We start from the raw sequence: 15,686 nt of genomic DNA, 5'->3' as shown, positions 1-15,686 counted from the left end.
ATATCCCCACGGATGATCTCATCACGTTTCCCCACCAGGTCCCTCATGGGTTTTTGTTGAGAGTATACAGTGGAAACTTTTCAGATACAAGGTAATATACTTCAGTGGTTCTGAAATTTTAAAAACTATAAAACAAAATGCAGTAAAAAGTCACTTCTACCTAGTTCTTAATTACCTCATTTCCCAGCTTCCGACAGAAACCATTTTTAGTCTTTTATCTTTCCCAGGTGTTTTTTTTCTTTGTGGTTACCCTTGAAACTTCACTATAAATATTTACTAACATAAAGTTAATCAATATTTCCAGCCCCAAGCCAAACAAAAACAGCATTTCAAACTACCAGCTCCAAACAGACAATTTGGCACAGGTGTCTGCTGGCGTGTCGGCTGATTTTGAAACCATTCCTCTGCAGCTTTTCCTTCTCACAGGACCTCCTTAAGAAGCTCCCTTGGGGAAGAAGCACCAGTGAAAACTGCTGTTTATCCCCAAGTCATCTCTGTTCCACACTCACTCTGGAAGGAAGCCTGGCCAAGCACAGAATTCCAGTTATTTCCCCTGCTCACTTCGAAGCACTTGGCGTTATTTTCACTCCGAAGGACCAATGGAGAGAGGCGGACCTTCTCAGTCCTAGCGCCAACGTTTTCCAGGCAGGATCTGCCGGCCCCGTTTGGGTCAGACTGCCTGGGTGGGAGGACGTGCTGCTGGAGCGGCCCTGCCAGGGCCCAGCGGTCCAGGGAGGACTTAACTTCGACCTGGGTTACAAATCACAGTCTCTGAACTTGACTGAAACTTTCCAACACTTCCTGTTACCGTGTAGGGAGGGGGTCCTGCTCACACACTTCAGGCTGCGCTTGAAGCATCCTTCAGGTGACCAGGAACCCGTGTGCATGCATGCAACGGCGCCCACAAAGCGTCCTGACTGGGACTGCCCGCCCACGCTCTCCTGGTCCCACCGCCCCAGCACGGCCCTGTGGATCCCACGGAACCAGTGCCCTGTGCATTCTGCACACGTGGAGCAAACCTGCTCTTCCCAAGGCCTATTCAACCCCCACTCCCGCGCTCGGTGACGCTTCCCGAGGGAGCCTCCCTCCCTCTCATCCCTTCACCTCCTAACACTGCTGGCAACCTTCAGGCTCCAGTTCGAACCTCACCTCTTTAGAGACACCTCCTGGGCCGCACTGTGAGCGCAGCCCCCGCCCCGACCCCGCCTACAGCTCTCAGGGCCAAGGCTGCTTAACCTACCTCTGTTTTGGCCCAAAACTGCTAAAAATGTTTTAATAAGCTTAACTTTAAATCCACAGTACTTGCATGACTTCATCTTCAGCTCCCTCCCACAACACGGATGACACACCACAGGCTGCACGTGGACCTGAGGTGCTGCTGATCCTTGGAGTGACCTCCTCGACTTCTAATTCATTAAGTAAAACAGAAAACCTACGGATAGTAAGGGAGACACATCTCAGTGGCATTTTGATAAAATCAAAGCAAACAAGTCTTGCCTTCTTGATTCTTCACACTAACATGTTAACTTCTAAATGTAACTGAGAACATAATTACGAAATTTAGACAACAGTCACGTTTCTGAAGCGTAAGGTGAGGAAGTAATTGTGGGGAGTTTCGACCCTTTGGGGACTGAACGCACCCAAGGCCCATGCACCACGGGCAGCGAGCCGTGCTAGTCCAAGCAGGGCCGGTGGTACGTGTGGGCCGGTAGGCAGGGCTCTGGCACCTGCAAAGTCCCCACGACGAGCACGCACCCCACCCGCACGGGTGAGAACGGGCGGCAAGCAGGCCACGGCAGCCCCACTCGCACCTCCCACAGAAAGCCGGCTGACTGTAACTGTGATGGTTCTCAACCTTCAAACAGGCTTGATTACAGGAAGCACAGGACAAGCGTCTCATGAAATTGAGGAACTGGGACACGTGTCTGTGTCTTGTCGCACTGTTAAATCCCTTCAGAAATTTTTGGGCTGGTGATGCAGCAACAGAGAAGTGGAGCACAGACCGTTTAATTTCAGCATAACAGTTAAAAATAAAAACACAGCTGACCTTCTAAGTCTAACATTAAGCTTTTTCAAGCAGGCAGCACTGCAACTCACCTGTTCTGCTGCTACATTGCAATGATGCCCGGGGGTCACCAACAAAGTTTTACCAAAGCAAAACGTTAAAAAAAAAAAAAAAAAAAGAAAGCAAAATTATAAAGAAGAGACTCCTAGTAACACAACACTTACAGAGTAATTTACGCAACATGGATTTTTAATGAATTTCATATTGCAACGAAGACACTGAACACTTAAAAACAATTACATCGATACAATAAAAACACCTGCTTCTACACACACTTACAAATGCATACGTTCTCCCCAAAGAAACCTGGTTTTCACAGATTTAAGCAACAGAAGATTTACATAGGATTCTTCAGATTCCAAAATATGTACAGGATTTTGACTCTACAGAAACGAATGTGCAGTGGCTGAGAAAGTGTGTTGCCTCGTCCAACAACGTACCTCTCGTGAAATTCTCTATCAACATACGCTTTTCAGTAACCACGCGTTTCCTTCTCTCTTTAGAAGAAATTCTGGACACGTCGGCATCATGGACAAACCCACTCCCATTTCCAAACAGCGTTTCAGACGAGATCAACATGGCTGCTCACCACACATGCGCACACACACGCTTGGGCACACGCACCCACACACACACACACACACACATCCCTACCCCCGTCTCCCTCGCGGCTCCTGGAAACACCCCTGTGGCCGCCGCAGCCGCAGGCCCGCTCCCCAGAAGGCCCAGGCACCAGGGACGGAGGAGGTCGGCCCGCAGAGCGTGCTCATCTGCACAGAACTCAACACCAGCACAGATGTACGTTTAGAAGCTTCCAATTTTTTAATTCTGGTGGAGACCTGGTTCTCAAATCTGGCTGAGCTACTTGTAGACCGTTTCCAACGTTCGTAACAATGATTCTAAGACACTCAGACGTTCGGACCGAAGCAGGAAAGGAGCCCGAGCACGGGGGCAGCAGGGGAGGCACCTGGCCCCGAGCGCAGAGAGCAGGGCCAAGCCGCCTCATCCTCAGACACCGGCCGGGGACACCAGACTCACCAACGACAAGTCCTTGAGCTTTCAAAGTAAAGCTGCTCAAAAACACCTGCTGTGGGTTGCTTACTTTGGTTCTTGCTGGCTCCTCGTTCCCTTCCAGGCTGTGGAAACCAGCTCAGAATCAGCCTAATCACTCAGGGCCGAGGGTCCTGAGCCCAGTGGCGCAGGGCCTGAGCTGGCAGAGCCCCGGGTGAGGCACATCCATACGGAAGCCACCGCCCTCAACCTCAGCTCCGCAGGCTCCGGCCCACGTCTCCATGCACACGGCAGCATGATCCCCCCGCCCTCCTGGCTGGCCTCCAAGGGTCAGCACACGAGACGGGACACGACTCAGACAGTGGTCCCGGGTGTCCTCAGAAGGCAAGGGTGGCGGGCTCACGACAGTGGGGGCACCGAGGGCGTTTGGGTACCAGCCCTGCTGAGGGGGAGCCCTCACCGCCGGCGACATGGGCCATGACTGGCTCCCCCGCCTCCTGAGTGAAACGCCACATCAGGAGGGCGCTAACCAGGCAACAGTGAAACCCGAGGCCCCCAAAGACTTGTTTCGAGGTAGTGCTCAGATATTTGCATTGTTGGCTCTCAAATACCACCAGGGAAGTGAACCCACTTGAAACGTGCAAACCCAAGGTGTAGAAAATAAATAAGGTTTGTTTTCAGGTAGCAGAGCTTTCCAGAAAGGTCAAGTCACATTCAATGGATAAATCTGAAACTTCTAAAAATCGTTTATAACCGCGGCTATAAACTAAAGTGCTTTAAATTTCGCTTAACATCTGAAATCAGTGATTAGAATCATTATATTTTAGATTTGCTAGCATGAGACCTCAGCACGTTGAAATGATTTTCTATAAAAAGAGCAGAAACTTTTCCTTTCAAAAGAAACCATCCTAATGTTGTGAACTCAATATTCTACGCTTTTTCTCAAACTTCTCACATCCAGGTTGACTTCCCAGAACTGTAACAGAACAGAGCAGAGGCTGCGCAGACAGCACGCACTGAGACTCCCCTAGACGCCGCTCCCGCCACCCATCAGCCACCTTCCCGGTATGCAGCAGGCGTGGACCACCGTTCCAGAGACGCAGAGACGCCTTACGCCTCCTGGGGAGTGCACGGTTCCCACTCACGCGAACGCAATGCCCTCCTGTCACCCAACACACCAGTAACTCACAACACGCGGGCAGCGGGAGGGGCTCCGTCCTACCGACCAGCGATGCCCACACACACAGACGACAATGGGGGATGGGAGCACAGCACCCTGTGCGTTTCATGCAGGCTGCACACTGGGGAGGGCGTGCACGTCGCCATCCGGTCCGGCTCCCCAGGACGATGAGGGCCGGCAGTCATGGTCCTCGCCACCAAGGAAGCCGCGCGAGGCGGCGCCCTCACTTGTCCTGCAGCAGCGCGGGGATGTTGATGTTCCAGCCGATGGCTTGCCGGTCAAAGCCGCAGGTGAACAGATTGCACACGGGGTGGTCCTCGCTCCAGGCCGAGCCGCACACCATCCTCCTGTGGCCCTGTCACCAAGCACACGGCAGTCAGTGCAGGACACCCCAGGCTCGACCAAACCAACCATGGCTCCACGCACACGACCCAGTGGAAATGGAAAACAGGAAAGCTGACAGGATTAGTCAAAGTGAGACAAGCGCCCTGAGTGACTGGCTCAGCGAGGAGCTGCTGCTGGAGAAGGGGGCAGAACTGACGGATTCCAGCACCCAGGGGTCTCCTCTAAGGAAATGGATCAGGTTACTGTCGACAGAAACACACAGACGGTCACTCTGAAATGTTCTAATGAGGAAGTGAGGCCAGATGATATCTGGAGGCAAGCTGAATGGAAGCCACTCAAAGACCTCAATTACCACTTCAACACATAATCAGCTCAGGTAATAAAGGAGCTAGAAAAATACCTTTGGTGCCAAATAAAACAAGGATGAGATAAAGGGCCTTCAAGCAGATTGCTGCACCTTCAGGAACCTCAGGTAAGTATCAAAATGTTGGAAAAAATACTGCAACTATTTGCAAAGCTTATAGTGCATCCACTACCATGTTCCCAGGTACCAGAAGTAGGACTCAGAAAAGCAGACAGAAATTTACCAAGTAAAAGAAACTCTAAAAAGAACCGCACAAAAGGTCCCTCTGCAAACGTTCACACGCGGGTAGCGCCATCTCCACAGCGAGGAACCACAGACACAGAGACCAAGCACTGGCCAGGGTGACGCCCACAACCAGGCGCAAGGACAAAGAACCCCCATTAAGGGCCTGGAAAGAACAAGGAGTTAACTGCCCGCCATGGCAGTTAAACCAAGGCCCTAACAGCACAACCCGGGGTCAGGGGCCTCGCAGCGGGCAGGGAGGAAGAGACGCAGCCGGGAGCCACACCAGCTCACTGTGCACGCCTCACGGGCTCTGCACTGACGCACGCTGACCCGTCACCTCGCAAGCACCCAGCACGGGCCGGCCTTGCACAAAGCGCACTCCCCCGAGCGAACCCCTCAGCGCCCTGCGCCCAGCCCGCTGGCTGCTGAGCTCAAGCTGGTGCCGCTGTCTTCCTCCAGGCCCGCCACCTGAAGGGCGCCAGGACAAGGTGAACCAGGGAATCCAGCTGTGCTTCTGCGACACTGAGAACCGCATTTATCTCGGACAGGGCTGCCGGTTCAGAATGAAGTGTTGTTATTCTTAAAAATAAGCCTATTTCACCTACTTCAGAGGAGGTTACTCCGAGCACGAGAGGGCCCTACAGTTCCTACAAAGCTGTGTGTCCACCGGCAGTTAAAACCGAAATCGTCTCCGTGGAGTTAGTACCACCAAGAGCTAAGAACTTTCTCTTTTCTTGAAGAAGACTCTTCCCAAAGCCATGGGGTGACCCAGGCTCAGCCTCCAGGCCACACGGCCGTGCATGTGATGCACTCAGGACCCCCGAGAGGGAGGGGGGCCCGGGCTGCGACGCCAGCAGTGCCCAGAGCTGCAAAGCCGCCTGCAGAAGCGCTCACACTCTGCGCATCGTGAGTGACCCCCCTGCACGAGCAGCCGTCTGTCACAGCCTTGGGAAGGTAGGGCCACAGGAGGGCCGGCACAGCACTGGGAAGGACGGGCCTCCTGGAGGCTGGAGCCCCCCAGAGAAGGGGTAAGGCTGCGACGGCCGCCAGCCTCCCAACCCACCTCCAAAACCACCCACGGCTGGGAGACTGCTGCGAGGCAGGCCAGGCCCAAATGAGGCGGAGCGGTGCACAAAGGCAAGAGGCAGAGGAGGCTGGGGCGTACCCATGCCGACCGCAGGGTCAGGCACGGCCCCTCAGAAACAAGGGCCTGGCTGAGCCGCACAGCTACCGCCAGGAACGCAGGGCAGGCGCGGCCACGTGTGGGCTCACAGCAGAGCGGGGAGGCGCCGCTGCAGCCACCACAGCTCCCCCGCGGCCCACAGGCGCCAAGCCTGGCCTCGCTCTTTGAATCACCCGGGGTCCCAGTCCACCACCGTCAGCCCGTCTGACCAGCCCCTGCACTGTACCACCTGCGCAGAACCAAAAGCGACCCCTGATCCACGGGAAAGCGCACCTGAGTGGAGGAGCAGATGCCGTGGAAGGGTGCCTCCTTCCCAAAGAGCTTCCACGCCCCCCCGAGCTGCGCCGGCTGCCCCATCACACACCAGCCAGGGAGTGAGCCAAGCTGGCCAGCACTCAGCTCCAGGACGTGGCCGTGAGACTGTGAACAGAGAGCCTGGCTGGTCTCAGGTGAGACCTGAGAACTGGCACTCAGCTCAGCCATCGGAAACACTTCCAACTTTCAACTCTAGGACATCTGGGTACAGGTGAAGTCCTTCCAGTGAAAACCCAGCAACCAAAGACTTAGCAAGAAAAATAACACTGTACAGTCTGTGTTTTCACACTGATTACACGATGACGTGACGTTACTTCAGGCATTTCTGGTTAAACTGAGCATACTGTGAGTGCTATTTAAAATCCTCTTTTGAGGAAGGATTGTGGGGCCCTGAACTCACACCGGGCTGGTAGGGTGTTCCTACCCGTCAGAGACGACCGGGCCCACATCCCAGGCTCTTCCTGCGGCTCCCGTGACGAGATGGGGCACCCGACGTACCTGCCGACTGCTGCGGGGGAGCCGCGCCAGCCGCACGCCCGACATGTCAAACAGCCTGACTTGGCGGTTGTCGTGGGGGAGGGCAATGATTTTCTGGCCGACGCACACGTTGATCCTGCAAAGACAAAAGCCGGTTGTGTACAAACGGTGACAGCACAACCTCCTGAGCTTATAGATCGCAACGCAGTAAGATACTTCGTAGCATCCACACTTCAAGGCAAAGCACAGCAGCAAACCACAGGTGCCGCCAGAAAACAGACCGAGTCACCTCCGTTGCTTACATGGTAACACCTGGCCACAAACAGCTCGTTCTTATTCTCAGAAAGCTCAATACACCAACCTGAATTCATCCCTACGTTCCAGTGTTTACAGAATACTGAATTTGCAGTAGAGGATCAATAAAAACTATCTTCCCAGGAGTCGTCTGAAACGCTCTTCCCAAGGCTCCGTCAGGTAACGCTGATTTACAGGAAGCAGACGCCCGCTACACCCACCCTCTTAGGCACCCTCGGGGTCCCATGAGGAGCCGCAGCCTCACCTGTTGATGGCAGAGTCTGTGCGAATGGTCGCGATGGGGGACCGCATGTTCTTTAAATCCCAGACCTTCACAGTGCGGTCATCACTGCCAGAAACAACGTTGTCACCCACAGTGAACACGGCAGAGGTCACGGTACTGTGGGTAAAGGGCATAAATAAGGTCCCGTCCACACCGCGTAACCAACACCCTTGTGCTGTCACAGACCCCAGCAGGTGGAGGGAGGCCGGAGCCACCAGGGCCAGGGAGCTGCCGTCTGGCTTCTGCTCTGCTCACGGCTCCACCAGCCTAGCCTGCTCCCCGAGCTCTCCTGCTCCACTCCACCTTCTCCAGCAAAGAGGAGCAAAGAGGAGCCACCACCGAGATGGGCCAGGCTACAGAGAACCTGCCACAATCTCCACATATTTGTGCCTAACAGCAGACAATTAAAAAAAAAATCTACCCCAACTGCAACTTTCAATCAATTTAATCAAAACACTGGAAAAAATTTCACTCCAACAAGAACAATTTTTAAAAAGGGTTTCAACAAACTTGTCTCCAAGGAAGGTTTACAAGTGGCCAAAAGGCCCACGAAAAATGCTCACCACCACTAATCATCAGGCAAATGAATGAGACCAGCTCATGAGTCAGAACAGCCATCCGCAAAGCAACAAGAGACAGTGAGTGCTGGCAAGACTGTGAAGAGACGAGCCTCCTGCACTGTTGGTGGGAATGCAAACTGCTGCAGCCACCACGGAAAGCAGTGCAGACTTTCCTCAGAACTTAAAGATAGAGTGACCATGTGACCCAACAGCCCCACTCCTGGGTCTGCACCTAAAGAAAACAAAAACACTAACTCGAAAAGACACCCGCACCCATGGTCACTACAGCATTGCTCTCAACAGCAAGTGACGGACGCAGCCTGTGTGTCCCCCAGCGGATGCGCGGATAGACGACACAGCATGTGTGCAATGGAACATTACTCAGCCAGGAAGAAGGCACCGCTGCCATCCATGCCGGCGTGGACGGGCCCTGAAGACACGTCGTCAAAGCCAAAGGCCATGTGTGCCACCAGGAGCAAGGGGGAGAAGAGGGTGAGCCCGAGGACAACAGAAGATGCGGTGTGGGTGCTCCTTTCCGCCAAGGTCACAGGCGGGCTCCAGAGAAGACGTCTCTGTGGACTGGCCTCAGGAGGTCTGGCCCAGGTAAATCTCCATTACCATTCTGCTGAGTTAATGAAAAAGTCTCCACAAAAGACCATCGAGCCCTATGCTAATGAAGTGCTGAAAGACGTTAGGTTTTCAATAAATCACGTCCTGACAGGCATTGTGGGGCATCAGAGGCAGAAGCTGGCGCAGAGCCGCCGTTCCAGGGCCTCCGACGCGGTCCTCGGGGGGCGGGTGCACCACTGCCGCTCCCGGAGCAGCTCAGCCGCTGCCAAACCATGGCGCCTCATTTGTCTTGTCGCCGGGAGCAGCCGAGTGTGCGCCCCGGCTGCCGGCGTGCCCGCCCCACCGCACACCACTGCCCGGCCTGGAACATTCCACTCCCTCTGCGGCCCATCAGCGAAGGCCCCAGCTAACGCTCCTCATCAGGACCAGCAGCTGCCGGCCCAGCCACGCGGGACTCGGGGCTGTTTTGCATGACAATCTGCCGAAATTTCACGGCTAAGGAAACAACCAGATGATGTGGAGATAGCCGTCTGGGAAACGCCGAGGCGGTGGAATTCTCTGGCCCCGTGTCGGGCCCTGGCTGCAGGGCTCCCAACGAGCCACAATAACACTGTCACCCCCAAAGAACAGACCAGACGAGCAAGACTCCAGGAGCAGGGCCCAGGCCTTAGCATCACCACCAGAAAACCAGCTCCAAAGAACCGTTCACCATTTTGTTTAGGCTTCTTTGTTTTGTTTTTGAGCAAAAGAGAACGGCAGAGTTGTGTGTAGGCCGTTCTCCTTCAAAGCCACAGCAGCAGGAAGAGCCGCAGGCTGGGTTTCAGGACGCTGTTGAGGGGATGTCCGCCCCACCCCTGGGGCAGCCCCCCCGAGCCCTGCGGCAGCCCCAAAGACCACTCTTCCAGTGTGTAACCCACCCACGCGGAGGTGAGAGGGGCACAAAATGAGCTTTTCTCATTAGATACAAGGAAATATAAGACAAAACAGCTGTAAGACCAGTTCAGCATAGATGTGTAGCACATGCTGCTACACACCCAGTGTTAACTCTCTTCACTGGAGTGTGAGCCTTTCTGTAGGGTAGAAAGAAGCCCTCTGCCCAGCAAACTAGTAGATCCAAAAACTGACGAGAGGCTGAAGACAAAAACAGTGATAAGTATGAAGGCGCTATTTTACGTCACTTTCGATTCTTTCCCCCAGAAGCACTGGCTCAGCTTCCAGCCCTTCAGTGTGAAGTGTCGTTGGCATGTCTGGCAGTGGCCTCATTCACGCCTCAATAAACGACACTGAAATACAACAGAAGTTTGTGCTTAAAAAAAAAGTCTTCGTGAACCTTCGCAGGGACTCAGCCACCTGTGAAGGGAGACCTGGGAAGGCCCAGAGCGCCTCTCGTGCCCACACCACCCGCAGGGGAAACCCGCTGGGCCCAAGGTCAGACCCCACGGCCCCTCCCGACCACCCTTCTCTGAGCTGCGTGCTCAAGGCACAGAAGCTGGCCTCACAGACACAGGCCATCTCAGGCAGACACCCTGAGAGCAGGTGCTCTCCCTCCACGAGGGTCCCCAGATTTAGCAACTCATCAGCCCGGGTCTCAAGACCTCAGACACCCAAGAAACAGAAGACTCATCTCCAAATGAAACAATTCTCAACAGCCCTTAAAGGATAGCTCCCAAACAGCAGACCCTACAGGAAAAACACTCAAAGGAAAAATCAAATCTGTATCACAGGTTCTTCTTCAACATAAAACCCAGCTGCTCCTGGAGGAGGAGGCCCTGCTCCCCGGGGGCCCCTCCCTCCTCAGGATCAGCAGAGAAATCCCATCTGCACCATTGCTCACCCAGCCAGACCTGCTGCGCCCAGGCCCGCGTCCCCTGAGTGCGTCGGGTGTGCGGAGACACACACATGCCTGGCACCCAGGCAACGAGCCCCTGAGAAGTGACCCGGGCTGCACGGACCGCAACACGTATGCAGACGTGCAGGCTCCCGTACGTGTGAAAGGAAGCATGGCTGATCTCTGCGAACACGGACGGGCCCATGGCATCAGTAGCCAGCTTCCCACAGCAGTTTGTATACCTTGCCCAGATGGAGGGGTGAGGGCACAGGACGAACCCGTGGTTCCCCAGGGAGGCAGGGACGGCTACTGACAGCAGACCCAGCCTTGGGGAGTGCAGTGTCACCAGCACAGCCGCCCACCCTTGTCATCTCCTCGTCCACCCCAGGGCATCGGCGCCTGTGCAGAAGTCACACACGGTGTGTAGTCACCCGAGGGCTGACTCTGGGTCCCGAGAGATGCCCAAGGCGTGGGAGGACCAGGCGCCAGACGAGACATACAGGAGAGCTGCCCAGCCTAGGGAGCACAGGTGCCCCTTCCCCAGATCCAGGGCAGCCGTGACTGCACAGGGAGGGAAGTAACTGCAAAATCCTGCGACAGGAAAACCCTTTCCTCAACCTGTTACGCTCTGGTCAAGATACAATCCTCAAGCTAAGGTCCAGGTACAGGAACACAAGACTCAGTGAAGCCACAGGACTGCAGGCCCCGTGTGCAGGCAGGGGGCCTGGGGAGCCTGCAGCCAAAAGAGGGAAATGTGTCAGCAGCCAGCGCAGCCCGTGGACGGAGTCCCACCGTCAGCTCAGCCCCCAACACAGCGACGGCACTCGTGGGAAGCAGCACAACCTGCTACACCCAGGCCGTGCTCCAGGCTCGGCTGCACAGCTGAGCATAGGCACCTGCTGCCTCCGGTACCTGCCGCTCTAGCGTCCAGGGAAACAAAACTAAAGCATGGGAACTGCAGCGGCCCACGTGGCCCTGAGACACCCTGTCACCTGGACGAGCCACGGTCATCAGACTAGATGGGTGACAACCCTCGGTCCCGCGTCCTCCAGACTAAGTGCTGCCCTCCGCTCCACGTACTCCTGGTTTGTTCTGTCTCGTGTACTGGTCTTGTCTCTCCAAGGAGACCAGGGTTACTCAAGCACCCAGACCACGTTCACAACCTCTTCCTTCACAGGGTCCCACACACACTCCTCAGACGTGTGCGCGTGACTCTAACTCGGAAAGCAGAGGAAACTCCTACAGCCGCTGGACTCGGGACTTTCTGCACGGGAATGGACCCGGGGTGTCCACGCAGGGTTGGTTTTACTGCTGTGTCAGTTAAGCATTAGGAGCAGTGAGACAGAAGAGGATCTGGTAACAAAGAAAAAGAGAAAACATGAGGCCCCAGCACAAACGGCACAAAGCGACCATGGGGTCGTGGGAAAACAAGAGCACCCAACGCGCCCGGAGCGGAGGCGCGGAGCCAGGGCACAGCACGCAGGCGCGGACGCGCACCCAAGGCTGCGGAGGCCCGCAGAGCCCCCGTGTGCCCACGGCAGCCCTGAGGACGCAGGGAAGCCCCACGGCGACTAGGCCCGGGCATGGATGCCTCACCGCTGTCTCCCCAGACCCGGCTCCGCCTCAGGCAGCTGCTCCCACGCTCAGCACTGAGTCCCCTGGCCGGTTCTCCAATCCCCGAGCCGGGTCCAGACGTGCCTCTGAAGCGATGCGCCGGAACCAGCCAGGCGGGTGCTGGTCTGTGCCCTGTCCGGGTCCCCTTCGTGAAAGAGAGGAGGGGTCTACACTCACTGACCTCCCTGAAGTCCTTGTTTTTGTTAGTTACTATCAGCCCTTCTCCAACGGGGACTTCCATAAAAGGGTAAGTGGAGCGCTACTTAGTCTCCTCAGACTCCACCAGCTGCGGCCAAGGGGGGCGGGCAGAGCAGCCCCTGCCGCTGACACAGAGAGAACCCCGAGACCTCCCCACGCCGCGCTCATGCCTCCTCACCACTTCCATGACCACAAGACAGACATCCGCTCACGCACACCAGGAGAACTCCCAGAAACACACCCTACACCACCTCTGCTGCCGTCCAGGTCTCTACGAATCTGAGCAGAGTCTCCAGGCTACCGGAGCTGAGAAAACCTGAAACGGGGCAATTTACTGGGACTTCGCACGGCCAGCCTTGGTGTGACGGCAGCCTCAGATGTCAACCGTCCATCACCAGGAACACAAGTCTCTACACTTTCCCGAGTGAAACTGTTCTCGACCCATCTAACTGAAGAGAAACAGAAGAAGACTCCCAGGCGGGGGGATGAGGATAAGGTTCAAGTTCTACAGCCGCTGCAATGGCCCAGGGCCCCTCCCTCCCCAGCAGTGACTTCCACGAGGGGCACGTCTGGAGCCTGCTCCAGGCCCTGGAGGAAGCCGCACAGCAGGACACTCGTTTCTCTCGTGCTTGAGACCAGCAGGAGGAGTGACCGCTCTCCAGCCAGAGCAGGTGCGCCCACAGCCGGCCCCTCCCCCCACAAGCTGTGTTGCTGACTGAGCACAGAACTCAGTACTTAAATGGAACCACCACCCAGTTAAAAATGTCATGCTGTCAGAACACTTCTTCTCTTGAAAACCGTAGAGAAAACCGTCAACAGCGCAGCACGAAATTCAAAGCTACGCTCACCCTGGTAAGCACACGATCTAGAATTCAGTGCTCAGCACTAATTATCTCCTCTGGGAATGTGGCAATAAACACATACAAAAGTGTTCTAACTTTAAAGCAGCGTTATAATCTCCAGCTTTCTTTTTTTTTTGGTTAGATGTGGTGCCTCGTCTTCTCTAAAAGAAAGCGCTCAAGTTCCCACTTGGGAGATAAAAGTTACAATCATGGAAAGAATCAAAGCAGAAAGGAAAACACTTTGCATTCTTAGACACCCCCCGCGTTGAGCTGTCTCCAGCCGGTGCCAATGCCAGAGCTCACGCGCACGTGTCAACACTGTCAGCTGGGCACAGGCTGCAGTCATTGGCCACCCACAGGGGAAGCTTAATGACCAGTGACTGCCTCAACTGTCAGGCCCTTTTTATAGCAACTGAAACAAAACAAAACTGAAAACGGCAGGGTGAGGACTCCAGGAAGCTCCGCAGGAGGCAGTGGTGCTGGGAGGAGGGTCTGAGCCTTCTGTTCGAGGACAGTGTCATGGGGGTCTCTCAAAGGGCAGGCGCGGCTTTAACCCAAGAACAGATCTCACTGCAGTAAGAGCTGCTGGCCGAAACGTCTCTGCATCCACAGCCGACATGGCCAGAGCCCAGCCCCACCAAGAGAGCACCATACACACTGTCCCCGCCAAGACGTCTTGAAGGCGCTCACTTCCAGAGTTACACTGTCAGGTGGAAAACACATGCATCTATAAGGATTCAGCTCATTCTGGATAAAAAGCACTGGGTTTCAATTCCCGCTCCTGACACGGACAGAGATATATAAGAAATAAACTGCCAACAGATGAATTCCTGTAACATTCCCAAGTTTTCCAATTAAACATTTCTATTACTTCCAAGAACAGTGCTCACTGTTAAGTTCTCACTCCCGCTACTAGGAAAACAGTTTGCTGAGTAAGATACGTAAAATGACGCTTTTCATGTAAACTGGTTCACCTTGGGCCACTAGCAGCAGGTCAAGTAACCCAGCCGCCCACTGAGTGAATCTACTGTGTTAAACTCCTAACAAAATGAGGAGATTCCATGACACAAAGGGAAAATAAATGTGTCACATCAAAAAAGAAAAGGGCTTATTTGTCTTTTTAAAAAATTTTCAATGAAAAAAAAAAAAACCAGAGCCCCACCAAGGAGCTCTTACCTCCTCCCAGCAAAAACAATGCAGCGCAAACCTCCAGGGCACCCGTCGGGCTACGGATTCCATCTCACGGTGAAAGGCCACACCGCAAACTTACTTTTCAAGGTGCAGAACCCACGTGGAAGTCCAAGGGTAACAGAAAGAGAAAACAAAAAGGGAGGAAGAATCTTGCTCCCAGAGAAACAGGGTTACAGAACTAAGCCATCTATGCTGAAGCCACGTCCTCCCCCGAAAAACCCAACACAGAAAACTCAAATTTCCTGGAGAGTCAAGAGACTCACACACATTAGAAAAGACGTAAGAGTCTAGCATTTACTCAAGTCTGTACTGAGTCCCTAAAAAATAGAAATACGCCCTAAGAAAAGCTTTTCCAAAGTGTGTTTCACACCATGTTAACGTATTTTTAAGAAACACTGTCTCTGTTTTAGCAATGGCCCACTAAAAGCATGCCACGGGGAATTTTCAGGGCAACACCAACAAGCAAAGAACAGCGAAGCTCCTGAGAACAGCACATCTGAGTGCCACCTTCAACCTTCAGAAAAGAATCAAGTTAAAAGGATCAAGAAAACATCCCTGAAAAATGCAGTCATCTCCTAGCCCAGGAGCGAGCTCCGGAGAGGACAGGCTCTGTGCCCGAGGCTGAATGAGGGCAGGACTGAGCACAGGGCACCTGGCATCCCCGAAAGCGTGGGGAGGCAGGAGATTGCCAAGCACCGTGGGTGAGGGGCAGCCCCGCCTCTGCTCTCCTTCTGGAAAGAGGCCCTCGTGGGCTCATGCGTCTGGTTCTGCTGCTGGGGGCCTCTGCGAGGGTACACAATTACGCCCATGTGCAAAGGGGCTGCATTCCATGGGCCTCCATGGTCACATGGCTCGACCCCAGATGACCACGCCCAACCCTAGGAGGCAACACTGACAAGGAAGAGCCCAGGGCGGAAACACTGCACAAAGTCTCTCAGACACCCATGTGTTTCCAGAGGCTGACTGCTGACCTAATGCGGGAAGGCTGCCTAGAAAGGGCCAGCGCGGCCTGCAGCCCCCACTGCTGACCAGGCGGCATGAGCCTCTGTGCAGCCTGCGGGGCCCAGTGCGGCCGTGACTGGGAACGCCGCCCCCGCCAGGCCCCGCCAACTCCCACAGGCATAAAAGAAGGCGGGGCTTC

At 54.8% G+C, this 15,686-nt stretch overlaps 1 protein-coding gene across 5 annotated transcripts in view; it reads right to left on the bottom strand.

Annotated features, from left to right (window-relative positions):
* Positions 1-2,233: 2,233 nt before the first annotated feature.
* WDR37 (WD repeat domain 37) overlaps positions 2,234-15,686 on the bottom strand; it is a 46,727-nt gene continuing 33,274 nt past the window's right edge. For 4 of the 5 annotated variants that reach the window (XM_064479278.1, XM_064479279.1, XM_031444830.2 and 1 more), the window contains exons 12-14: positions 7,725-7,859; positions 7,187-7,301; positions 2,234-4,611 (exon numbers count right to left, since the gene is read on the bottom strand). In XM_064479278.1, coding sequence (XP_064335348.1) covers positions 4,480-4,611; positions 7,187-7,301; positions 7,725-7,859 — 382 coding nt within the window. In that variant the 3' untranslated portion in view covers positions 2,234-4,479. The remainder of the gene's footprint in view (positions 4,612-7,186; positions 7,302-7,724; positions 7,860-15,686) is intronic. The other variant, XM_031444832.2, reaches the window with a different exon arrangement.

Source organism: Camelus dromedarius, chromosome 26 (genome assembly GCF_036321535.1).
Source record: "Camelus dromedarius isolate mCamDro1 chromosome 26, mCamDro1.pat, whole genome shotgun sequence".
Classification (NCBI taxonomy): Eukaryota; Metazoa; Chordata; class Mammalia; order Artiodactyla; family Camelidae; genus Camelus; species Camelus dromedarius.
The sequence above is the reverse complement of the archived record's forward strand: the minus strand, read 5'-3'. Positions and strand labels throughout refer to the sequence as shown.